This window comes from Elaeis guineensis, chromosome 3, assembly GCF_000442705.2.
Source record: "Elaeis guineensis isolate ETL-2024a chromosome 3, EG11, whole genome shotgun sequence".
NCBI classification, from domain to species: domain Eukaryota; kingdom Viridiplantae; phylum Streptophyta; class Magnoliopsida; order Arecales; family Arecaceae; genus Elaeis; species Elaeis guineensis.
The window spans coordinates 126,798,137-126,825,054 of NC_025995.2; the positions used below are offsets into that span (position 1 = coordinate 126,798,137).

At 37.1% G+C, this 26,918-nt stretch overlaps 1 protein-coding gene across 19 annotated transcripts in view; it reads right to left on the reverse strand.

The window, feature by feature from the left end:
* Nucleotides 1–26,918, reverse strand: part of LOC105040245 (uncharacterized) — a 32,290-nt gene that overhangs the window by 4,534 nt on the left and 838 nt on the right. For 3 of the 19 annotated variants that reach the window (XM_073254928.1, XM_073254931.1, XM_073254937.1), the window contains 13 exons: nt 25,502–25,652; nt 25,335–25,408; nt 25,139–25,223; nt 24,894–25,002; nt 24,685–24,783; nt 22,980–23,096; nt 22,729–22,842; nt 18,408–18,587; nt 18,245–18,324; nt 18,096–18,135; nt 17,887–17,994; nt 11,123–11,203; nt 8,655–8,777 (listed from right to left, as the gene is read on the reverse strand). In XM_073254928.1, coding sequence (XP_073111029.1) covers nt 8,655–8,777; nt 11,123–11,203; nt 17,887–17,994; nt 18,096–18,135; nt 18,245–18,324; nt 18,408–18,587; nt 22,729–22,842; nt 22,980–23,096; nt 24,685–24,783; nt 24,894–25,002; nt 25,139–25,164 — 1,077 coding nt within the window. In that variant the 5' untranslated portion in view covers nt 25,165–25,223; nt 25,335–25,408; nt 25,502–25,652. Of the gene's footprint in view, nt 1–8,654; nt 8,778–11,122; nt 11,204–16,926; nt 16,982–17,842; nt 17,995–18,095; nt 18,136–18,244; nt 18,325–18,407; nt 18,588–22,728; nt 22,843–22,979; nt 23,097–24,684; nt 24,811–24,893; nt 25,003–25,138; nt 25,243–25,334; nt 25,409–25,496; nt 25,752–26,918 lie in introns of those variants that run through there. The other 16 variants (XR_012140293.1, XM_073254936.1, XM_073254933.1 and 13 more) reach the window with 16 other exon arrangements.

Below are 26,918 nucleotides of genomic sequence, written 5' to 3' on the forward strand. Positions count from 1 at the left end.
TGTAGCATGTCGCATTTCTTTGCTACTACAGCTTCTTGCACGTAACATATGAAGGTAAATGGTCCAACCATTTGTTCCTTTTTAATGGCATATTTTTCATATCATGATTGATGTTAGCTGCAATTAAATTCCAGTGCGTAATACTTTACTTTGTGTTACATTCAGCAAAGATTTTCTTCTCTCCATTGAATCCTGCATAGCCACTCTACCATGCAATATATTCCTTTCCCTTGGTTATTTCCCAAGTTTTCCTCTGTCTATTCTTTGTCATGGTTTCTTAGCTCCTTCCAAGATCAGCATTTCTTTCATGTATCTTCTCGCCATGATTGGCTTTGCTAAATAGCTCCTTCAAGTAACAATTACATTGTTTCTTAAATAAAGGTTGCATGATGATTTATGTGGCCTAGCAATTATGGTGTTCCTGGTTACTCTCTTAGGTTTTATGTATATATAACCCTTGTATTACCCTATTTCTTATCTATATTTTTAGGATTATGGAGCCTGATCCATCCCCTTGATCCGAGTCTTATTTGTGCGCTACGGTTGGTAGTCGCTACTGATGGCTGTGATTCTCCTTCCTTATCTCATTGGCATGGAAGGCAAATCCAAAAACATTTCTATCAGTTATTAACCCTAATCCCTAGTATAAATAGACAATCATTGGGCATCAAATGTATCAGAGCCGGTGGCTGTGTTGTGTAAAAGAGAGGGCGTGTGAGAGAAAGAGTTGCTTCCCATCTCTTATACTCTTGTAAACTCTTTGATATATAGTGAAAATTTTTTGTGCGGCCGTAGACGTAGGAGCAAGAGACTCCGAACCACGTAAATCCTTTTGTTCTTGTGTGTGTACGATTTGCCGTTCTTTTTTTCTTCCTTCTGCTATTCTTCACATCTCATTGTGCGTAGGACCAAGCCTAAGTTCCTAACAACTGGTATCAGAGCCTCCAAGTTCAAGAGGAAGAGTGGGAGCGATGGCAGCGAAAGAAGGGAAGATGAAAATTGACAGATTTGATGGGAAGGACTTCGATTTTTTGAAAGATGCAGATCGAAGATTCTCTATATCAAAAGAAGCTTCATCTATCTCTTCCTCCTGCTATTCTTCACATCTCGTTGCGAGTAGACCGAGCCCAAGTTCCTAACAACTGCTATCAAAGCCTCCAGATTTGCGGGGAAGAGTGGGAGCGAAGGCAGCGAAAGAAGGGAAGATGAAAATTGACAGATTTGATGGGAAGGACTTCGGTTTCTGAAAGATGTAGATCGAAGATTATCTATACCAAAAGAAGCTTCATCTATCTCTTGAAGGAAAGAAATCTGCAGAGATGTCACAAGCAGATTAGGATTTGTTAGATCGCCAGGCGTTGGGAGTTATTCGATTGATGTTGGCCAGAAACGTCGCCTTTAATATCCTAGAGGAGAAGACAACAGCGAATTTGATGAAAGCGTTATCAAATATGTATGAAAAGCCCTCAACCTCCAATAAGGTATATTTGATGCGCCGCTTGTTCAATTTGAAGATGAATGAAGATGGCTCTGTTATAGATCATATCAATGAGTTTAACCTGATTACTAGTCAGTTAAGTTCTATAAAAATCAGTTTTGAGAATGAAGTTTGTGCCTTGATTCTTTTATCTTTTTAGCCCGAGAGTTGGGATGCTATTGTGACTGTTGTAAGCTGTTCTTGTGGCTCAAACAAGCAGAAGTTTGAGGAGGTCCAAAATCTAATTCTCAATGAAGATATCAGAAGAAAATAGTCTAAAGTGAACTGTGGCTCTATCCTAGCTATGCATGAAGACAGAGGAAGAACTATGCAGCACAGTGAAAGCCATGACAAATCCAAGTCCAAGAAGAGAAGCCAATCAAGATCGAAGGGTGATGGCTGTTGGCATTGTGGCAAGAAAGGTCACACTAGGAAGAATTATTGGTTCAGAAAGAAGAATCAGAATAAAGACCAAAATGAGGAATCCGTGAATGCAACTACAGAAGAAGTAATAATGCCCTGATTCTCAATGTGGATAGTCCCATGGAGTCATGGATTTTCGACTGTGGAGCTTCCTTTCATTCTCCCCCATGAAAGGAATGTATGCTGAATTACATTGCTGGAAATTTTGGGAAAGTTTATCTAGTTGATGATGAACCTCTAGACATTGTGGAGAAGGATGATGTTCATATCAAGATGCCGAATCAGTCAATGTGGAAGCTGAAGAATGTCAGATATGTTCCAGGATTGAAAAGAAACTTAATCTCTATTGGGCAGCTAGACTGCAAAAGGTATGTCACTACCTTTGTAGGTGGCTCATGGAAGATCACTAAAGGTGCCATGATGATATCATGAGGGAACAAGATGGGTATTCTCTGCATGACCAATAACATCAGAGATGTAGTGGCATTGGCAGAGGCAGACACAAATCTTTGGCACTACAGATTAGGACATATGAGTGAAAAAAAGCATGAAGGTGATGCTGAAGAAGGACAAGCTAGTTGGTTTGAAATCTATTAATGTTGGTCTTTGTGAAGATTACATATTTGAAAAATAAAAAAAAAAGCCGGTTTCTCAAAGGTTGAAAGAACACCAAAGACAAAAAAGCTAGAGCTTGTGCATACAACTTGTGGGGTCCTTCTCCGGTTGCATCTCTAGGAGGCTCACAATACTATGCCACTTTCATTGACGATTTCACCAGAAAGGTATGGATTTACTTCTTGAAAAATAAATCTAATGTGTTTGATACTTTTAAGAAGCAGAAAAACTTAGTGAAAAATGAGTCTTGGTACAAAGATAAAATATTTGAGATCTGATAATAGTGGTGAGTATGACGGCACAAAATTTAAAAAATCTTGCGCAGGAAATGGAATCAGAATGGAGAAGACAATTCCAAGTACACCTCGCAAAATGATGTGGCAGAATGCATGAATAGAACTTTGAATGAGGTAATAGCATAAGGATTCATGCTGGTTTGCCCAAAATGTTTTGGGCTGAGGTGGTGAATACCGCAGCTTACCTGATAAACAGAAGTCTGTCCCCCCAGGTTGCAAGTTGCCAGAAGAAGAATGGATAGAGAAAGCAATGAGTTTGTCACATGTGAAGGTCTTCAATTATGTCTTTTATATACACATCAATGCAGAAAAAAGAGATAAGCTAGATGCAAAGTCCAGGAAGTGTTTCTTCATTATGGGATGAGCTAGATGCAAAGTCCAGGAAGTGTTTCTGGGATGAGTAGGACAAGCAAGTCATCAAAAGCAAGGATATAATACCCAATGAAAGAACTCTCTATGAAGACAAGAATATTTCTGATTTTGACAGTGCAAGGAATCTGACCAAGGAGAATGAGCAAGTTGAGTTGGAAGAGATTGCAGAGGAAGATGTTGCTAAGAGGATTCAAAAAAATACTGAAAATGTTATGGCACAGCCTCAACCAAACACACCTTAGTTAAGGAGATCTGCAAGAATCTCAAGACCAATTGAAAGATATTCACCCTCTTTGTACTATCTATTGTTGATAGATGGTGGTGAACCCAAATGCTATGAAGAAGCAGTGTAGAGTGTAGATTCGGTGAAGTGGAAGCTAGCCATGAAGCATGAGATGCAGTCCTTGAAGAAAAATTAGATTTGGAAGTTCAGTGCACTACCGAAAGGTAAGAAGCTCTACACAACAAATGGGTTTATAAAATTAAAGTGGAACATGATGGCAGCAAGAGATACAAGGCAAGACTGATTGTGAAAGGCTTCCAACATAAAGAAGATATCGACTATACTAAAATCTTCTCCTGTTATTAAACTCTCAACAATTAGAATGATTCTAAGTAATGTAGCAATTGAAAATTTATATTTAGAACAGTTAGATGTTACTATTGCTTTTCTACATGATAAGACGGATGAGGATATCTACATGCAGCAAACTATTGGTTTTATAGTTCCTATAGGGAGAATCTTGTGTGTAAGCTGAAAAAGAGCCTGTATGGCTTAAAGGAGGCTCCCAGATTGTGGTACAAGAAATTTGATAGATTCATGTCTAATAATGATTTTGCAAGGTGTCGAAAAGATCATTGCTGTTATTACTTAATGAAAGTTTTATCATATTACTCTTATATGTCGATGATATGCTTATAGCTCGACCAAACATGCGAGAGATTGAAAGATGGAAGGAGCTGTCAAGAGAGTTTGCAATGAAACATGGGCATAGCAAAACAAAAACTTGGATTGAGGATAGAAAGAGATATGGTGGCTGATATATTGAAACTTTCTCAAGCTAGTTACATTGAAAAGGTGCTCGACAGATTCAATATGTCAGATGCAAAATCAGTGAAGACACCTTTGGATGATCACTTTAAACCTTTTAAGGAGCAATCACCCAAGAATAATGATGAGCTAGAGAAAATGTCAAAGTCCCTTATGCTTCAGCTGTAGGCAGCCTAATGTATGTAATGGTATGCATGAGATCCGACATTGCACATGCAGTGGGAGCTGTGAGCAAATACATGACAAATCTAGGTGAACATTGGGAAGCTGTCAAATGAATCCTAAGATATTCGAAAGGTACCAAAAATATTGACTTATATTTCAGGAGGGGCAGTCAAACACTACAAGGCTTTATACATGCTGACTTGGATGGTGATGTTGACACCAGAAGGAGCACCATGAGATATGTCTACACCATTGGCGGGACAGTAGTGAGCTGGATTTCACAATTACAGAAGATTGCTGCGCTTTCTACCACCGAGAGAAATATATTGCAATTACAGAAGCCAGCAAAGAGATGATTTGACTGTAGAACCTTCCAAAAGAACTAAACAGAGAGCAGAATTGCAATGTACTATTTTACGACAACCAGAATGCTATTCATCTTGCCAAAAATCCGATGTTCCATACTAGGACAAAGCATATACAGCTGAGATATCACTTCATCAGGATATTGCTTGAAGATGGAAGTTTATCATTTGAAAAGATTCAGGATTCAAAGAATTCAGCTGACATCTTGACAAATAGTAATTGCAAAGAAGTTGAGGCTATGCACGGCCTCAATTAGCCTCCGAAGCTAGTTGAATGGAGGCACCACATAGAGTATATAGATTTATGATATGGGAGTTTGTTATTTTTTCAGATTGATGCGTGTTTGGATGTCTGAGTCTCCAAATGGGAGAGTTGTTGGGATTGTGAAGCCCTATCCATTTCTTTGACCTGAGTTATATTTGTGTGCTACGGTTGGTAGTCGTGGATTCCGCTGCACAGTCAGCGGGCGGGGGGTCAAGGGGGGCAGCGCCCTCTTCTTGGAGGGATCTGGGGGGGTGGAACCCCACTGAACAAACAGTAGAGGGTACACACTACTGATGGCTATGATTCTTGTTCCCCGTCTCATTGAAATGGAGGGCAAATCCAAAAACACCCCTACCAGTTGTTAACCCTAATCCCTGATATAAATAGATAAATCATTGGGCATCAAATGTATGAGCCGATAGCTGTGTTGTGTTGTGTAGAAGAGGGCGTGTGAGAGAGTTGCTTCTTGATTATGTAGTGAAAATTTTGTGCGGCCATGGACATAGGAGCAAGAGACTCTGAACCACCTAAATCCCTATGTTCTTGCATGTATGCGATTTGCTGTTCTTTCTTTCTTCCTCCCGCTATTCTTCACATCTCCCTGCGCGTAGGGTCGAGCCCAAGTTCCTAACATATATCATATAAATTTGATAACCAAGGTTAGATAATGCATTATGCCTGATGTCCCTGAATGTTACAACTATCTAATTCTCCTCCCCTTTATGTCTATTTCTATGTAATATTCAATACCTACATTACCTAGCTGCATACTACAAATCCATATGCTAAGTAACAGTTGCAATGCAAGCAAACAAATTTCTTTTTATATTTAGCATTCCTTTATTTATGCATGGATTAGCTTTCAATATGTTTGTGATTACATCTAAAATCACCGAGTTACGGTAATGCGTAACGATGGCATAGTGGAAAATTCCACTTCACATAAACGTGTATGACTAATGTTTATTGTCCTTAAAAATATGAAATTTAGGTACTATTACTTTCCTTTTATTTAACTTCATCATACTTTGTTTTCACATGTTATATCTCCAATTGTTGATCATAAATTTCTTCCATTGACAGCTAAGATTTGGTTTTATGTTGTACCCACATGACAAAATTTATCATTATCTTCGTTATCGCACCTAGACAGCCTCAATATCGGCAAGTGGGCTCAGGGCATGTATAGCTTTGCCACCTCTTGCTTGGATTCAGCAGATTCAATCGACAACATACACTCTAGCCAATCCCAAGGTTTGTCTTAGGGTTGTAAATAGGTCGGACTCTGGTTGGATCCATGTTGTATTCACAAAATGAGCAAGTTCAATTCACGTTTGGATCCATCAAAATGAGTAAGCCCCAAACTTGCATCCAAACCTGATTAACGAGTTCTTTTAGTTTATATTCAGCACGTGACATTAGTGAGCCAACCAAACAAAGATTAACAATTTCCAGAAATGAAACATCTTTTTTCCCAATAGTCCTCCGTACACGGTGAATATGGGGCAGAGGATGGTGACAACGGGGTTCAAGTTTTATCTTTTGTGCAAAAGAATGATCGATCTTCTTTCATAATGTCAACCATTAGATTGCACCTCACATAGATCTCAAAGCATTCCGAACTCTTTCTTTCATCCACCTGCATTGATCTCGAAGCCGCTATTGCATGATCCAATGGTGGGCATCAAAAAAGAACGTGAATCATTCTTTCACACGAAAGATACAAGTCGAACCAATGGGAAGAAGCATGATATAAAAAGTGAATGATTAGTTATGAAAAAAAAGTCTAGTCACTTTTCAAACAGATTTAACTTTCTATTTATGTTTATTTTGATTGAAAAATAATCAAAGTCGAAGTGTTGGCTGGGATTTTGGAATTGGAATAGCAGTTGTGAGAGCTAGGGTGTAAATGATACATCAAAACTTGAGAACCCAACCCGCTTATTTTATGATAATGGGGCATGGATCCAAATTAAGTCTTTGATAACCTCCTTGAATCAAAGTCAGATTCCATATATAGGATCCAATTTCTTGTTGGATCAAACTCAGATGTAGTGGAGATTGAACCTCAAATGCAATAACCCAATACATATACAAACTCTATATGTAGTATATATAAATACAAGAATATAAAGAGAATTGGCTACATAACTTGTGCAATTCCTTTTTATGTTTGGATTTACACCTTCTCATGCCGGCTCTTCTTAACTTTTGCCCGGTAACGTTTATTTCCAAAATCCAAGCCGACACTTGCATTTTGGTTATGTTTCAACCAAGCTGAATATAAATAAATATTTAAATCTATTTCTAAAGTGATTGGATTTTTCAATTATTCACTTCCCATATCACATTCCTTTCAATTTTGGAAATTGTTAACCATTTAGGGTTTAAGTGAAACCAACTCAATAATACCAACATGCCGATCCACTAATTAATTGTTCCCAGACTTGACCATAGCTAGCTATGGCTAACCACACCAGACCAGGGTTCAAACCATAGAACCATTTTAGCAAGTCGATCTCAAAGCAAAAGCATGTGTGTGTGTGTGTGTGTGTGTGTGAGAGAGAGAGAGAGAGAGAGAACTATTAAGGCTAAAAGGCCAAATACAGATGTAATCGAACATATAATGCTCGCCAAGAATCCACATCCATAATTTCCACCAGAGAAACCATCAAATACATGATAGCCAAAAATAATCCACAGAATAGTGAACATAAAGTAATCGATAACAATGCAAACCACAACAACCTAGCCTTGAGTATAACCGAGCACAACCTCAGTGCTCCATATACAGGCACCACCAGCAAATCAATCGTGCCTATGCATCGGCAGAAAACCTTTCGCTCTATACCAATAATACCACTAAAAACAATCTCTAAGCCAAGGGCTTGATCCTGTGGCAACTAAAATGCCAACAGTTCCAACTACAATCCATACTTTTGAAGTGAACAGACTCAAATGAACCTGCCAACGACTCACCACAAAGAAGTCGATGAGTGGACAATGTGCAGATGGGACACCCCGCCTCAGCAAAAGAAGCAACCGATAATCCAAACCAAAGAATGTCAAAACTTAGCCTCCCAAAAATTTAGTAATTGATCAAAAGCCACACCACCACCGACTCACTAAAATACACCCCTTCCCCAAAATGCCCAGCCAAATTCCATACCGACAAGGAAAATACGCAAGCAAGCAAGGACTTAACATGAAACCCAAAGGCATGTGATAGGGAAAATGCAAATTTCTGCCCAATCTCAACTCTCCCTCGAAGGGCACCCAAGCACACATGTTGACGTGTGAAGAGAGGGCCCAGTGGTAAGAATTACAGGAATTCTGAGTGGCAAGGGGAAGCAGAAAGTTCCACCTGAACGTCAGAGCTTTAGTACTATAGGTTAATATCCCACAGATGGCTTATATGGCATCAAAACAACAACTAAATAGGTATTCCCCAATCCTTCAAGCACTCACTGCCTGGTTAGTTTTCATGCTTGGACTCATGAGGCCACAGGTAAGTCTGGAGCAAGACCAAGCCATTAAAACATGAATTTACAATTCATTTGTTTTTGCATTTGTATCTTTAAAAGAAAAAAAAAATCTTTGGCTGTTTGTTGAATAAAGAACTAACCTGGAAAGACTTTAGAAGAGAAGAGAAATGGCGTTGCTCTGCAATTGCCGTCATATACTTCTCCGTGAGAGACTCAGCGTATTTCTGTTCCGCAAGGAGACTAAATTGTACTTTTTCTAGCTTCTGTAAAATGAAAAAATCCCAGTATTTAGCAGAGAATCAGTATTTTTTTGGAAACACTAAGGTAAGCTCTGAGTAAAATGGAATAGAATTTCTGTTTCCCGAAAACAAATTTGTACAAGATTGTGAAGAAAATAAAGAAAAATCTATATCCATTACATACACGAATCAAGTAACAATACTTTAACACACTGATCTGCAAATTTAAATGGATATAAGCTGAAGAACACCTAATTGACATGACTCTCTCCACCCCTCCCAACTACGCCCTCCCATCTGTGCAAATGGACCAAGTAATTGATCACATAATTCCATGAAGGGCATCACAAAACCATTAGATCAATACAATCATGCAACATTAACAAACCTACTAAGAGCAGTCTGAGTGATCAGGAACACTATACAATACTGAATCTACCTCTCTCTGGGTGTGATGAATGATCAATCAGATACCCCCTAACACGACACCCCAAAGCCTTATGCACCAAAAGGATTCATCAACATTGACAAATAATACTCTCAGCACAGAGATTTAGTGATCAGACATCAAATGCACTGCATGTATAGGCGAACACGCACAAGATTGGATTATGCAATGAAAAGAGGTGAATTCATGCAAGTTAGCAATATTGTAATTAATTATAAATATATATGTAGAAGTATCTTTGGTATGATTACTTATATGTAAACAATAATAAAGACAACAATGATACATATAGAAGCAGAAGTATAACAAAAACAGATATATTGATGAATGCAGCATCAATATCACTCAAACATATAACTCGCATTGCTAATAAACAAAATAGTTGTACAGATCAATCACAAATGTGAGCAAATAGCACATAACTAGGGCTAGAACTCAGGTGGGTCGAGCACAAACCCTAACCCAACCCTATCTCTATATCTTCCAACCCAACCCCATTTCAAGCTTGTTCCAGTTGGGACAGGTTAATCAGATTGGCTTGGTTATGCCACATTTTGGGTTAGATTGAATTGAACACAAATGCTAAGATAAAGGAAAGGTTCAGGACATTTTTTTTGGATTGGGACCTTGACCATTCATTAATTTCAATGGTACACATACATAATTTAAGAAAACCAAAGACATGATTATATAAGCATATAAGTAATTTATATGAAACACAAATATGAATTGCCTATATGAAACACAACTATGAATTTTTCGTTCATTTATATTTTGGGTTGCCTTGGGTCAGCTGGCTTCAGGTAGAACCAGGGTCAGGTTTGGGTTGGGTGAAGGCCAACCCTAACCCAACCCTACATGAGGTTGGATTGAGATTTTTGAGCCCAAGCTCGACTTAATTTTACAAAACCTCAACCCAACCATACCTAATGGGCAGGTTGGGCAAACCAGGTTCACAGCTTGAACCCAAACCAAGCTGCCCCCTATGGATAACCAACTCAAAATCCGCCATACAAAGAACAAGCAAACTAATACAAAACATGGGTGAAAAGGATTGGACATAGCATGTGCATCATGTTCACACCACAAGTTAATATGATTCATATTTATAACAAAACTAACCTTCTTGTATTCAGGAAAAGAAATTAGTGGCAACCGAGCTTGTTCTTATAGATAGTTCAAAAGAGAAACATGTTTAGATTTTTTGCTATAATCAAATATTAATTATTAGACTTTTCTAAGCATCATAAATCCCATTATGAGCAACAGCCTCAACCATTGCAGTTAAACTTCAACTGGGTGTTCACTTCAAATGCCTCCACAGTTGTCCTTTGGCCACTATGGAGTTACATTTCATATTCGACGTTTGCTCAGCTTCCATCGTCTGCTGCACCAAAAGAATTGATATAGTATGTGCTGATTGATCAGTTTCACCCCAGAATTATAATTGGGTTATTTTGCAGGCAGAATGAATTTGTATGATCTCTTCTTTAGCATTCTGTCACATGTGGATAATTTTGTTGCAGTCCCTTCTAAGGTATACATTTAAACTCAAATGGCTTCAGCATTCTCTTCGTAGTACCCCCACACTTTTCGCTTTCAATCAACACAGCTAATTGTCTTTGCAGGAAAAAGAGAGAATTATAATGCATAGTCATTGTTATGACTGAGGAAAGTTTTCATGGCAAGATGGTATCAATAAGCTCCACTTAGCAATATCCGTGTGAAGAAGCTGCAATCACAACTTTATTAATACAGGACTCAACAATAAGCTTTATACTAATGCACTCTTTTAGTTGGACATAATGTGGCTAATAATTGCTGTTCGTGAACCACAAAGGACTTCTATGGAATAGCCGATAGAACAACATTTATCTGCACTGATATTATATAATCTACAAATGAAAAAGATGATGGTTACCTGTTGAGTTCCCTTCACAATAACTTCCATTGAATTCACAAGTTTAGAACGCCCAGAGGTGCTTGTCATGGCATCTTGAAACTAGAAAAAGGAAGGGAAGATAAAGAATAAGGGTGTTATCATCATACAACAGTAATTATGAAGATATGTTGCAAATAAAGTGCAAACATTAATCATAAGTAACATTAGATCTTGGCGCAAACGACAAGAAAAATGTAACTGTTGTCTTAGAGTTTGAAAATAATAAATGCATGCTTCAAAGAAAGACAGATGCAAAGAAATGCTTGGCAAAAGAGGAATTATAATGCCACCCCAAATAGTTGGGACAAGACTAGATGGCTTCAGTTATGCTTCCAAGGTATTTATTTTCCTTATACAATTACGCTTTTAAAACAAGAATGAGTATTACGTATCATAGACATGCAAATCAAAATCAGGCAAAACATGTATACCCTAATGCGCCATTAGGATTTATCATGTTTTCTTTTCTACTTTAATTTCTTCTCACTTTCTCACTCTATTTGGATGCCTAACCCTAGATCACTTATTTTTGGCCCTAATTTTTTTGGTTACTGGGGTATATAATTGACAAGCAAAGTGCTAATTGGGTTGGTACATTGAGTACTGATCCATGTAAAATAGATGCGTTGTATATGGGTTTATTCTTCCCAGCCCGATTATAAAAGGGTGGGTACGGGTTTGATGGTTTTTTGATCCAAACTGAATTATGGATTGACAGTTTTCTGAAGCCCATATGAATTATGGATTGAGGGTTTTTTTGACCCAAACTGAATTATGAATTGATGGTTTTCTGAGTCAACATGAATTATGGATTGAGAGTTTTTTCAGACCCAACCCAAATTTGACTTGACTCGACCCAATCGATTACCACCCTAGGCGAAAAACAATGAACGTAAGGGGGCTAGCTATGCGAACACCTTAATGTAATAAAGACATGAGGAATTTTGAACCCCCTCCCCTACTTCCACCCCCATGCCACCCCCAAACAACACCACCCCACCCCCCCCCCCCCCCAACGCCTGGGGGGAAAAATTCACCTTGTACCCTCCATTTTCCAAGTTAGATATCCACTCAAAGTTTAAGATGCCAACCTTGACAGCATGTGTGCTGGGACAAGATCTCTTCCTCTCTCTGGATTGAGTCAAGATCCATAAGAAGAGATCCAAAGGATAATTTAAAGATCCCTCCATATCTTTGGATTTGGAGATCTTAAGGGACCCATAGGCCTTCTTTCATTCCCCTTCTGTACAAGAACTAATGGTATATTACACACTCCTAAGAAGAAAGAAACCTCCTCTTCTCCAACTCGCAATTTCCTTGACTGGACACCATATAGGCAACTTCTCTAAATACTTTTTTAGTTAATTTTGAATGGATCCTATAATGAGAGAATGAAAGGGTGAGCCATGGTGCAACAATTTTGGAGCTCATAGGTTAGAAATATGAAATAACCACTCAAGACACGAGGTAGGGCTGTGTACATCTAACCTTCCCAGATCCTATAATGGGGGGAGCCTCGTACATCAGGCTACCCTTTTTATGGATTCTATAATGATAAGATTTTGGTTTTTGACAATAGAAAGCTAAAGAACCAAATTAGCATGATGAGTAAGAGTTTTTTAGACCCTTTTTTTGCTTTTTGATGGATTTATTTGTTGCTATATTTCATAATTCTTATTAATTTAAGATTGGTAAAAAAAAAATCATAATGTCATAAGACTTTTTTCCTTCCAGAAAATTCCTATCTCCATCCTTACCTACTAATGCAAAAAAAGAAAAGGTAATTTCGATATAAAAATAACAACAAAAAAAGATCATCACAACACATTAAATTGTTTTGCATCAGCATCAATTGTATGCATACTTGAAATTCACGATTTATCTTCTTCAAACTCTTTACATTAGCTACACCTCAACGATATTATTATGATTTTTTTAATTGGAAGGAAGGTTGAATCACCCAATTTATTAACAAAAAAAAAATACAATAAAAGAGTAGATTAATTTGAGATTTAAAATAAAACAAAATGTCGGTACGAGCAGCTTTCTAGCAGAACTGCAAACCCAAAGTTGTTCACTTAACCAAATGGCTTTTGTTTTCTTAGATTTGGTGTTGAATGAAGAGAAGTGCAGCAAGCTCAACTTAACAGAATCTCTAGTTAAATGTTGTAATCCATTATCGGTTTTTTGCATTATATCCTCGATATAAAAGGCTTGTTGACAACAATTATCATTTTAGTTTCATTTTCAGTTCAGAATCACAGAAGAGTTATTTTGATTACACTGCATGCACTAAGAATGATTAATTTTCTTGAAATGTCTACCATAAGGATGACAGCTGAGAGACGTTACTCGAGAGAGCAACCATGGTGCTAGTGCTGAAGTGGCATTATGTTAACTAATGATGATTGTTGGAGCACTTGATGAATATTCAGTGTCACATGCCCAAAAAAAAAAAACTAATGATCGCAGCCATAGCTACTTGGAGAGGGACACCAGACTAGTAACTGAGAAGAGTTAAGTTGCAAAGAATAAAGAAATAGCCATTCTTGCATGTTAGAAGAAGGAAATCTACAAAAATGTTTCAGTTAATGTGAAGAGAATTTGACAATCAATAAAGCTTAGAAACAGATATATCAGATTAAAGGTTACAGTATTGATTGCTAAATGAAATTACAATTCTAAATGCAAGATAAATAATCCAACAAGTTTTCAGTGATATAACATTGTCCATGCATTGCCAAAAACTCATGTTCTTGTGTTAAATCAGGAAGAAACTTGTACTTCCCCATCTTTTTTTTTAAAAAAAAAAAGGAATGATTTGTATAGTTCAAGTATGTAGAGGATTTCAGAGCCAATATTAACATTTTTTTAAAGAAAAACAGACATCTATTACTTAAAAATGAATGATATGAAAAACCAGGTAGAGTTGCAAGAGCATCCCAAAACCAGTTAGGTATGCTTCGTACCTAACTCTTTCCCCATAGATGGAAGCAGAAGAATCCAAAAACTGTTCGACATATTTTTGAGTCTCCATCATTAACAAACATATGCAATGTTTAACTACTTGACAAAACTAAAAGGAAAAGAGAATTAGAGAAAATGGAGTGGAAGATGGATTCCACTCTAGTTTCATTTCTTGGCTCTCACAGCAGCTAAATGCAGCCTTATTAATGTTGCCAATTCTAACAGCATCACATCAATCATCTAGATTTTGTGTCTTTAGGGAATCTAAGACATAGGCAGGTCACTGCAAGTATGCTCCAAATTAAATGAGAAGTACATCTAAGCTAATCATCAGATCAATCTATCCTGCATACTTTTGAAAACTATTAATAGGCAAAAAGAATTCCCCCCTCATTTTGATGGGATGGAAGAGTAGTGATTAAGAAAGATTAAAGATGATTAATATATGATCACATGGGATCCCCAAAATAATGCCACATTTTCAGCTATCCAATGTACCAGATCATGAACCTAAGATGGTGAACTAACCTATTGTAGAATGCTATGCAATAATCTTCTTGTGTTTGTGAACTAAGATGGGAGACAATAAGGTTTGTAAACTTTGCACATTCGTATAAGCTGGTATAGGCCTGTGCAATGTACATGTCACCTAGATTAGTAGGAGTTCAAGAGACCAAGAAGAGGCATTTGATCATTCAGAATAGCTGGGATCCAATGATGCAATAATTTGTTTTGTTCTTTCTCCCTTTTTTTATTGATGGGGTTTGCCGCAGGTGGGTGAGGGGGGTAAGTTTGTTATATACAGTACATGTTTCCAGATTATGTCTCGTAGTGTTTTGTGCTTCTGGGTGGCACGTTTTTCAAGAGCAAATTGCACCTTTACATTTTCAAAGAATTAGTCGAACAGATTCTTAAGCTTGTACAGTTTCATTCGGGGTTCTTGAGAGTTGCTTCAGCTGTGGTATCTATTGAAACCTTGTGGACCACGCAACTTGTCAACCTAATAAACTGATTCTAGAATCAAAAATATATCATCCCTAAGTTTCAGTAAAATCATACCTTCTGGCCACTTAAATTTCAAGCCTAGGCTATATTTTCATAGTGGATTTGACCGAAACAAATTCAAAGCATGGTAAGCCAAACTCCCCTTCAAAACCAGTACATATTGACACCATACACAACCATCCACACAAGGGTGGCCATATCTGACCTGCATCCACCAACCCGATGAACCCATCCTCAATAAATGGGTGTGGGTGAGGTTTTGTTGAGTCAGTTTCAGGTCAACCCAAAGTCAACCCAATAATGAGTGGGTTTGGGTTTAGCCCCCAGACATGATGGGTCACCAAGGATAATCTAAGTAGCCTGGTTGGGAACCAATCGGCTCCCATAACCAAAATAATTGATAGTTCCCTAATTTTTTTTCCATATGGTTTAGTTCACTATGTATACATAGACACATACATAGGGTTTCAGAGATTGATAGACATGATCAGTCCCAGGATTTTGGGATGTCCGGTTACATTATAGTCAGTTTCATCTTTAATTAGTTTATCACTATCATATACCCTAATTTCTAGTTTATAGTTAGTTGATCTTCGCATAACATGTTTTCATTTATCTTTTACTTGTATATGATTGATGAATGAAAAATGGGTCAGTGGATGGGCATGGGTTCATGTAAAATAAATTGATTGGGTATTGGTTGCCAATTTTCTGACCTAAACATGAGCAGACCCAATCCAAACCTAAGCCAACCTAACCCATTGCTACCCTACTTCTATGCAAGCAAAGCAGACCACAAAAGATGAGCACCGGTGACAATGCACAATTAAAATGTAATAACTGCTTTTCATCTATGCATCTAGATCATTATTTGTTACATATTATAACTCCAGAATTAGACTCAATAAGACTACAGGATAATTTTATTTTAGTACAGAACAAAATGAATTCCAAAAATAGTGTGGGAAAGGTTATTTGCATTGAAATTTTTTATCATTGCTTTGTTCCTCATCATATTCAACACTTGCCAATTAGCACATTATCATTCCCAACCTTTGCCACCCTAGACTTTCAACGGTTTCACAGTTGCGCACCACCTAACCAGTCACTCAATTCTCACAACTTGACTGCATTACCTATTCAAATGATGGGTATCTGTCAACAACTATTGTTACAGGCAATAGACTAGACCCAAGATATCAAGGTAACTTCTCCCTAGATGATCAATTCGTGCACAATAAACATATTTAGATACACATGCATGTATGCGTAAATACCCAATAACATCTGTGTCTATATATGATCATGCTTTCACATATGTAAACATATCTGCATATACACACACAAAAGAGACATCCATCCATCAATCCATCCTTTTAATATATATGTATTCAAGATTTTAAATGCCACTAATGAACCCTGTGCCGCTTTTCAATCAGAACAGCACAGCCCCAGTACCAACTATATGTACTGAAATTGATGGTTTCCGATAAATTGGAAAAACCATGGAACCAACCAATACGGTCGGGTGCAGTACCATCCGGCACTAGTATGGCTGGTAGGTACTGGTACAGCTATTTTGGCAACCTAGCACCTATATGGGTGCCAGTTTCATGCCAAAATAGTACAGTCCCAGTCATGCTGTCCTGTTTTTCACAATTCTTGAAACCATGAATGTGTTTAACTTGTGGTAACTTCTAATGAATGGCATAAATCTTAGACCACTGAGCTTCCATGTTCATCCAACTCGTTGAAGATTTAATCTTCGGATTTAGATTATCGATGAAGGATACTCTTGAAACAAGTGATACCAAAGAGGTTTTCCATTCCAATTCCGAGCTCCAATCTCAGCCCACAATGGAAGACCTGGAAAACACAACAAACTATACCATTCAAGCTGACACAACAATCAAATATGACTTCCACTCCATTTTGTTAATGAGTTTAGAGTTTACAAATCAGAACAGACTTAAAAAGTTCTATTCACTTTGAATTACCTGAGGCTTATAAAATTCTAGTTTACTAAAAATAGTAAAAGATCTAAAAATACAAAATATTAAATCAGAAATTGAAAAGATATCGTTTATGAAGTTGGTAGCCTAGGCAACCACCAGAGGAATAGGACGGGAATAGGACAAGAAGGTCATCTAGGCCATTTTACAAACACAACATCCATAGTTACTTTTTAGCAAACACCCGCTAAAATCTTACTCGCAAACAAATAGGCTAAAACAAATTTAACTTCAAAACAGAAGCAAGTCAGCATTTCATCTTGCCCCTAAAAGATACCGACGATTTGAATCCTAAATAAGAATTGTTGTAACCAAGACATGTTACTTGCATCCAATTAATAAAGCCCTAATTAGGAATGCTAGATAAATGAAAATTCATGAAGCTGGCCCACATAATTGCAACAAGGCTTCATAGTCAAACTAATGGTTATTGATTACATTTGCTAATTGTTCCTTTCAATGAGAAACTCCAATGCCAACTCTCTCCAACATAAGCTTTTTTATTACAAAAAGCGAAAAAAAAAACTTGTTGCATTTCCAATAAGAACCAAAAAAAAACCTCTACATGTTAAAAACAAATGAAAGTTATGAAACTTCTTGTTCTACAACAGTAAGAGCTCAACATCATGATCGCAGCCAAGCTGAATAAGGACCCTACACAGGAGTTCAGTTCCATTGTTTCCATTTCATAAAGATAACTAACTGAGATATAGACCTTCCAAAACATGAGTTGAAGCAGCAGCCAGCTTTCAGACAAACCTGCAATTCTATTGAGTTCAACAGGGATGTTTCCTTTAGCATTAGTTCCTTTATCTCCAACAGTGTGTTATAGGTAGCATAATGTTTACAAGTTTGACGATGCTTTTCCTGCAGATGCATGGGCAACAGAGCAGACGTGTAAGTCACCATACAGCATCCATTTGAAAGACCGAGATGCTAACAAACAATTGTACACTAGATTCTCATACCTGAATCTGCACATAAAGTTCTGAAAACCGACGTTCATACCTGAAGTGCATGGAAAATAAGAAATCGATATTTCATTTTTTTATAACTACAAACCATTTCAGGTTATATTGGTAATATTATTTTAACTGCGTAGAAACAAGACACATACTGAATCAGTTCAGTTTGAACAGGCACATCATCAATTTGTCGTTTTAACAACAAAATCGCCCTCAGCTTAGCAGCAAGTTCCTGATAACCACATAGAAACACATAATTCCATGTTTTTATTTAGAAAGCATGCACACATACAAGAACTCTGAAAAGATCTGTACACTCTTTGCCAGCCTCAACTTGTTTGACGATTTAATGAGAGATTGATCAAGATTTATCAAGTCATGTTGTCTTCCATTGACAACTGAAATATCCTTCTCGAGATTCAGCATCTCTGATTGAGCATCAGAATGTGTTTGTTCACAAGGAGGCTGCAGAGCAGATTCTTTCCATTCTAGAGCCTACAAAGTTTATTTTCAGATAGATCATGCTGATGAATCGAAATGCAAAGATAACTAATCCTCTAATAAATTGAAAACCTAATTTCCATCCATGAAACCACCAAAAATAATGATGTTAAAAATCAATAGAGATAAATGTAAAATTTCCAAGTCTTATAAATCAAAGTGTAATATGTTTTACATCCAATGAAGAGAAATATGTTAGAAAAGGGGGGGGAGAAAACAATGACAGTAAATCATATGTTATCAAACACATTGTTGAAGGTACTAATGAGGATAAATTTTAGTAGCTTTTCACCACACTGTTTCAAATGGATCTTGTCTGACTCAATCTAAATCTCTGACTAAGAAACTGAGACACAGGAGTCCCACATGACCTGTCATGACATGTATGACACGTTATAAGAATGGTTTAGCTATAACAGATACTTGTAGAGAAAGGAAAGTTAATTAGGGCAGCAAGTTACAGTACCCAAGGAGTTTGACATTTCATTTTAAACAAGTAGCCAAATTGACCAACAGCAAATCAGCATAACATGCCCTATAATTTAAAACTTCAAATTGTTCAACAAAATTGAGAGGCATAAATGAATTGTTTTTAATACTCATATCAAAAGATTCTTAGCAAAACTAAAAGCATAGGCACTCGAAATTCATAAGATGTTGCATGAAAACAAATCTAATTCAAAGACACTTTGCATAACCTAAAGCTTGGAAATACGTCTGTTTCATATTGGAAAATAAATATAGCAATAACCATGACAGGGCATGTGATGGATAGCAAAGCCCAACCGAGATAAAACATTTGTTCAATCACTAAAGATGAGAAAAACTAGATTACATGATCAAGTCAAGTGTTTAGGAAATGATTCAGCCTCTCATACAAGAAGGTTAAGTTGCAATGACCAGTAAGTATAAATTTATTAAAAGATGAACATAGGTGCAGTTTGAAGGTAATTTAATTGCTTTGATTTTCTTATAACTTGTAAATTATATTCAACACCTTGAATCAATTCCTTTTTTTAAGCCAAAGTAACAAAAATATTCTTGAAAGTTGACTGAAAAAATTACTTCATTTAGGAATTGTTTCAGATATTTGAACATTTCTTTATTGGTCATTCTTTATGTTAATCATAGCATAGCAAATGGCCCATGGAAGATGAAAGGAAATGTAATTAGCAATAAGGCTTTTAAAGGAAATTTCTTGAGACAATGAAAAGAATGTCACCCGCATTATCAATCTGTAGGGCAGTGGCAAAGGTGCATATTCAATTGTAACGGCAATGACAAAATTAAGGATAATGTGGTCAGAAGGGCAAAGTCAGGAACAGATACAATGTAAGGAGAAGTAGATGGACCGAAAACACTCTACTTCGAAAGGCATGGTTTGTGATAGGAAGCATGCAAAGTAAAACCTATACGCCACCGAAAGAGTTCGGTTCCCTATATCTGATTGGTAGAATATAGAACTTCTTCTGAGCATGTGTATGTCAAATACATCTTAAGTACGACTTTGTGTTTTTTTTTTTTTTCAAATATCAAGTATTGATTTACTAGGATCCACGCTTCTTCCTCTTGGCTTTTTCCTTGTCTTTGGGTGTAAAATTAACCTTGGCTACCTTCAGAAATAATCCACAAGCGTGCAGAACCAAGTTATAATCTTTTATATGGACTGGAAGACAAAATAAAGGGAAAAAACAAACTGTCCAACGATTCAGAGGAAAATCAATGGTCATTAGCTAATCATTGAGAGATGCCTACACAAACTATTCCAAAACTTCATGATTTATTCAGACCTTGCTATAAACTTGGACTAGTCTTTGGAGATTCTTTGCTTCAATAGCATATACTATCATATTAGACTTCCACAAACCTGATCATCCTCAGTCATGGATCAACTTTGAGCTCCCAAAATGTAAAATCTTTGACTCTATCTCAAGTTCTATATGGACAGCAAGAAATTCATGCCTCCAAGCAGAAAGTTCTATGATTTAATAAGAGAGATGCTGAGATACACAACATGAGCGAGAAGATAGAAAATGAATTAGATGGATCACATATCCACCTTTTAGAGAGTGATAATATTCCCTGAAAAATAAAACAAAATACAATTAAACAAAAATAAAAGCTGTCTACTTTCTGATCAGCAACTTTTTCTTTTTAAGTAGGGTCCATTTATTTGTATCTAAGTGGGATATCGAAATAACATTTCATCAAAAAGTAGGTGACCCCAAGTGTTTGTTTCACTGCAATTGGGCACTGAAGTTGTGATTTGTATACCGAATATCCGTCCAACGGACCACGTTGACTTGGTACCTCTACAGCTCAAGTCAAGTTCTAAGAAGTGACAGAGGTAACAAGTAAAGGTGAAACCTAACCAGATCCAGCTCAATGAACTAGAGCCCCACAAACTCTGGTTGACCCAATTTGACCCACTTTCAGGCTGGCAAACTTAGATACAACCTGTCTCAACTTGACAGAAATGCACAAAAAGAACTGAATCCAACCTAAACCTTCAACCTAATCCAACCTAGACAACCGAACCTAACCCATTGTGACTTTACTATGTCTAGCATACCCAACCTGACCAAGTTTTAACCCAAAGAAGCCAGCGAAACCAAGCCCAATTACATATGCAAGCCCAGCTTGATCTGACCTATTCCACTTGTATCAGATTCTAGACCACCAAATGAGGCACATCTAAAGTCAACTCGACCTAATTGGTCTATCTCTCTGGTGTGGGTGTGCAACTTGTGCTGAAAAAGAAAAAAAAAAAAACAGCCACCAGAGTTGTGGCATCTTTTGAGCCAGACTGGACCAAATTCGAGGACCTGTAGTCAAACTGCTGGCCTGAGACTCTCAACAAGATCTTGGGCCAAGTTTTTGTAGTCCAAACTCAATTCAGCATTTAAACTCCAAAGTTGGGATAGCCAGCCCAGCCCAATCAAACTAGGGCATGAAGGGAAAAAGAGAGAGACAGTAGAAGCCATATACTTGGGCATGGTGGTGGTAGGTTGGCATGTGGCAGCATTACAGGGTGAAGAGAGAGAAAAGAGATGAAAAAGAAGAAGAGAAGGGCAAATGGGAAGCACTAGAAAGAAATCGAGCAAAGAAGAACAGACCAAGTAATTTTTTTAGGAATTTAGGTGTAAAATAATTTAGATTATAACACATAAATATTTTACATAAAATTTGTTATATTTAAAAAATTTGGGCGAGATCAAACTGGATCCACATAAACTTTATGGATCCAAACCTCAGCCAAAATTGACCAAACCTACAAATATGAGTCAGTCCTAACTCTCAACATGGTGGGCAAAAGTCACACCCAAGGCCACCCAAAATTGGCTGGATGGGTCAGGCCTAAATGCCCAAATCTACTAGTCATTTAAAAAATAAGTCCACTCGAGTTACTTCCATCAGAAAAAAAAAAAAAAAAAAAAAGAGCAGATAACTGAACTGTAATTCCCTAACCTAGCATCACTAAATTGATATCCTGCATCATCAACAACTTATAAGCAACCAAATTGACCACATAAGACGCAAAAAGAAAAAAAGGGACACCTAAAGATCAAGTCTGAGTCTTTTAGGATGAAATATTATAATATAAAAATTTTACAGAATCAGACAGAAAATCTGGTTTTTGGTCTGGAATTTACAGCTGTTACAGATGTTTCTTATTCCCCTCTTGTAGCATGAACAAACAACCACTTAACCTTAGATCAAGCAGTGCAGCCCCATATAAATATCTTTCATTTCCCTGCTCTTAGTTTTTTCGTTGAACTCTATTATAGTACAAAATATACCAAATTTTAGCACCATCTTGTTGAAAAGGTACCACTGTCATCTCCATATCTGAAATATTACATGAATTTAACAAGTTATCAGCTCTGTGAATTAAAGACTGAATAATTCTAAAGGCACAACAATCTTTTATCACATCTTCATCAAGAGAATTTACATAACTAATTATTTAGGTTCAAACATAATGTTTGCTATCATCTATGGGAAGGATGGGTTAATCATCAACCAGACAAGAAAAGTATGTCCTTCAACCAGAGGAAAGAAAAGAAATAAAGATGAAGTAAGATAATCCAAAGGAATATAACCAGCAGTAACTTATTTTCTGACACTGATATACCTTCAATGATTCCAATGATCGTAACAAATCCCGAACAGCATCGCTGCTATTTATCTCATCAATCTGATGACGTAACTTTTGCAATTCAATAAGAAGACTTGTCTTTTTCTGTTCCTGGAGCAATGATATGAATGCTAAGATAATTTGGTGCATGATGAAGCAAAGATGAACTACGTTTTGATAGTTTTGGCAATATAAGACATTATAATTTTCTATTATAAAATCAATCATAATTAAGACTCTTTATTTACCAGTTCATGCATATGAAATACCACCAATTTTATGGAACTTTCTCTTCGGTTCAGCTCTGTTTCAATCTGCTGTACATTGTTCTCACGTGCTGAGATCTCATACAGAAGACGAGTTTTCTGTATAGCAAGATTCAATATAAAAACAAAGGGGGAAAAAATCCTCATCAGATGTCTTAACAGGCACTGCAGTAACCTCACAAAGAAGCATGATACGATAACGGATGCTAGGAGTTGTTTGATCTATAGTGTTGAACATTTCTGCCTAATAGACAGTCCTATGCAGGTCTTCTTTCATCAAATTTTACTCTATGGTGCTTGGCTGAGGATAAGAAAAAACATGTAAAGAGCATAAACCATAGGAAGAGAGTGCAAGCAACTGCTAGAGCTAAATCAGAATCATCTATGCAAATCTGTCAAACACAAACCAAGCAGCAGAATTACAGAGCCAACTGCAGAATGCACATCACAGAGCACCGCAATTGCACAGCAGCCAGCTAAGAAGTCAGATGATTTCAAGAAAATAAAAATCTGTCAATATAGTAATGCACATCAACTAGATACAATGAGTTATTTCTCATGCACATATGTGTTTTCGTGTGTATATATAAACATCTTGCTATTTATTTCCAACTCTATTCACAGCAGGATAAAATCAAAGATAGCCAAATGAAGGATCGCCATACAGCCAAGTTGTCCCCATTTTTCTAGAAGTGCAAAATAATGATAAAATCTACTGAATCACTAAGCCAGAGTGCAGAAAGAAGACATTACAAGGATGGTATGAGCACTTTTTACATAAGATGAACATAGAAAAACAATCAATTTGTACATGCATATAAAATGAGTCTACATCACTACATGTCGTATTTTGCCCTTTAGATTCTACACAAATAGAAGTCCTATTTTGCCCTTTATCTTCAAAACCTTTTGGTTTATCTAAATTTTCATTTTTCCTTCATTTCAGTGTTTTGGTTTCAATCTAAATCTTTGGCATAGATCCCTACCTGTTCAGACTGCAAGCTAAGTCAAAAATCCCCCACCCACAAAGTCTTCTTGGCCTTGTTGCATATTACCATTACCAAACTTCTCCAAGTGATCCAAGTTGAGCATATGAACCTTGACAATTTATATTTTACTGCAAGGGTGCTCAATTATTTAATGCCAAACTTCTATGCTGGCATCCCAAATTTTCAATCATGAGAACCTGCCAAGTATATTAAGTCTCAAACTCAATTTTGCTCTGCAGCTCCTTAAGCTTCAGCAATGCTTCACACATAAAGGAGCACAGAGAATATGACTTCTAAGAATCACCATGTGCAATGAGCCATTATAAGCCTGTGAAATACACAAGCTAGGACTACCGACCAACTGGATTTTCGAAGAAGAATAATTAGAAATATTAGATGCACTGATTTGCATGGTTTGGTGTATCACCCCATATTGTCCGGTATGAAGCATACTGATACCGTACCAGTATGATACCGCTCCATACTGATACTAGTGTATCGTACCAAACCGCGTATCGATACTACAATAGGATTTTACCAGTACGAGATCCGATACCGAGACAATGAACCTTGCTTATTTGGCTTTGCTTTTCTTTCAAGCAAGATTTGTCTATGCTTAATTATAATGAGCATGAACGCATAACCCGGTTATGCTCCTGGCAATCCGGTGTCATTGGAGGGAAGGATCAGGGACACACCTTTGGCATGTTTCTACACAAAGTGACTGCCCCAGAACTCGCACCCCTACCATTGCACTTGTCAGCCCAAGCCCTTACCATTGCACCAAGCAATGGCCCCTATAATGAATGTGAACAATTCCAATTCTGGTAATATCAAAAATGTCATAAACACATGCAAAAACAAATCAAGAAATGCATGTTCAACACATTAAAAAAAGTTTGAGCACCTTCTGTTGCAATAGGCTTTGATCTTCAAGAGACAGTGGAATGAGTTTGTAAGCCAAGTTGGATGTGGTTGTAGCAACCGCTGCTTCCACGGGATGCTGAATAGAATACCTAATGATGATTGTACCAGATTTAAAATATCATGGACACAAGAAGTAAGGCAGAAATTTTAGATAATTGAACAGCATTTAACTTGCAGATCATCAAAAGCTATAAGACTTAAAAAGCCAATAAAAAAGGGGCTTACTTGTCCACATTTAGGTGCTCTTCCATTAAAGGTCAGATGTCTAGTGAAATAGATGATGATGTATCATATGACTCCTTAATTTCCACTGCTAGCAAGTAAAATGACTAAATCACTAGTTAAAAACAAATAAATCATGAAAAAATAGGCTGTCTACAACCAGAAGGCATATGATAAAAGCTGATGATGTGTCATTCACCTTTGCCAATCGATTTCAGATGTATCCTGATTAGTATATGCTCCTTTAGGACCTGAGCAGCTTTGTGGAAAAAGCTATAAATACATGCAAAAAGTATCCAATTCCTCAGACTTGCTGAATGTCAAAATGCTGCACTAATAGTTTCGACAACAAGGCAGGTACCTTACATGTATTTTTGTGGCTATAATTCTGGGACACTACCAACAACCCACTGTACAACAGGGTATAGAGCGCTATGGGCAATGCCAAGAATTCGGTGAGCTTGTAGGGGATGTGGATGTGCAATCGATTTTAAAGCAGCTTCAATGGCTTCCCCAACTTATCGAAGCTCACAACAAAAGAATCAGGTAAGCAAGCAAGACATGATTGTATTGTATAATCACAACCATCAGCCTTATGCCAACTGTTTGCAGATGGCTTTATGGATCCTCATTCACCAAGCATGTGTCAAATGTGATTGTATCATAAAACAAACAGTTCTCTAACAAAAGTTAACTTTACAGTTACCAGTTTAGATTATACATATGACGTGTATATCTGAACAGGTTAAGTTGATATTCGCTTAATACTTTTACAGAGAGGATGGTTGTGGGGGAAGACAAGAAGTATGACATGCTTTTCAGATAAAGGAACAGAATCCATGCAGGTGACAGCTTCTATATGTTTGAATGCAGGTAAACTACAGATAGAACCATCAATTAAGTCAGAAGCAACATACAAAGAAACAGTTACAGCTATAAGAATTTCAGTTTGATCAACTTCATTATGGAAAAACTTGTAAAAGAAAAGAATACTTTAGGGATTCCTAGATGACAGATCTAATGAATATTATCATTTGATAAAATCAAAGTGGCATAGCAGATGACCAACAAGTTCCAAATAATAATGTAGGCCAGAAAGAAGCTTCTTTTGCTGTTTCGCCGTCAAGATGCAAGCAACATCAATAACATTCTACCAATGGAGGTACTACAGCATCTTAGAAGAAAGGTCTTATTTAATCAATGATAGCAGGAGGAAACTGACATGTCCATGTATGATGTTATAGAACAAGAAGTATCAGACCCAGCAAGAAACATGCAAAGCAATCCTTGTGAGAGAGGGTTGGAGTTCAAAAGAAGACAATCTTCCTGCTGTTAAGGGACAAATCTCCATGGTTGTAATGTTGTCTTCATAGATTATAAGAACATATTTGTGCAGAAACATCAGACCCGTCAAGAATAGTGCATAGTTATCTTCATAGACCAACAAAGAAAAACAGCAAAAAGAATACATAGACATATTAAAAGGAAAAACTACGAAAAAAAATACATAGACACGTTAAAAAGTCGGCATTACTGCCTCAAAATAGTAACGAATCCATCTTGTCGCTAATCAGCCCTCAGGATCCCTTGCAAAACTAGATTTCACGTAGGCTCAGTTCAAACAAGCAAAGCAATCTTCATAAAAAGAAATAGAACTAAAGAGTAGACATTCTTTTACTGCCTCAAAAGCACAAGTGCAGCCAGGTTCTGACCAACTGGAGACGATAGAGCCTGAAAATTGGTGAAGATCTTTTCCTTTGAATCTCTTGCCTTGTGTGTCACT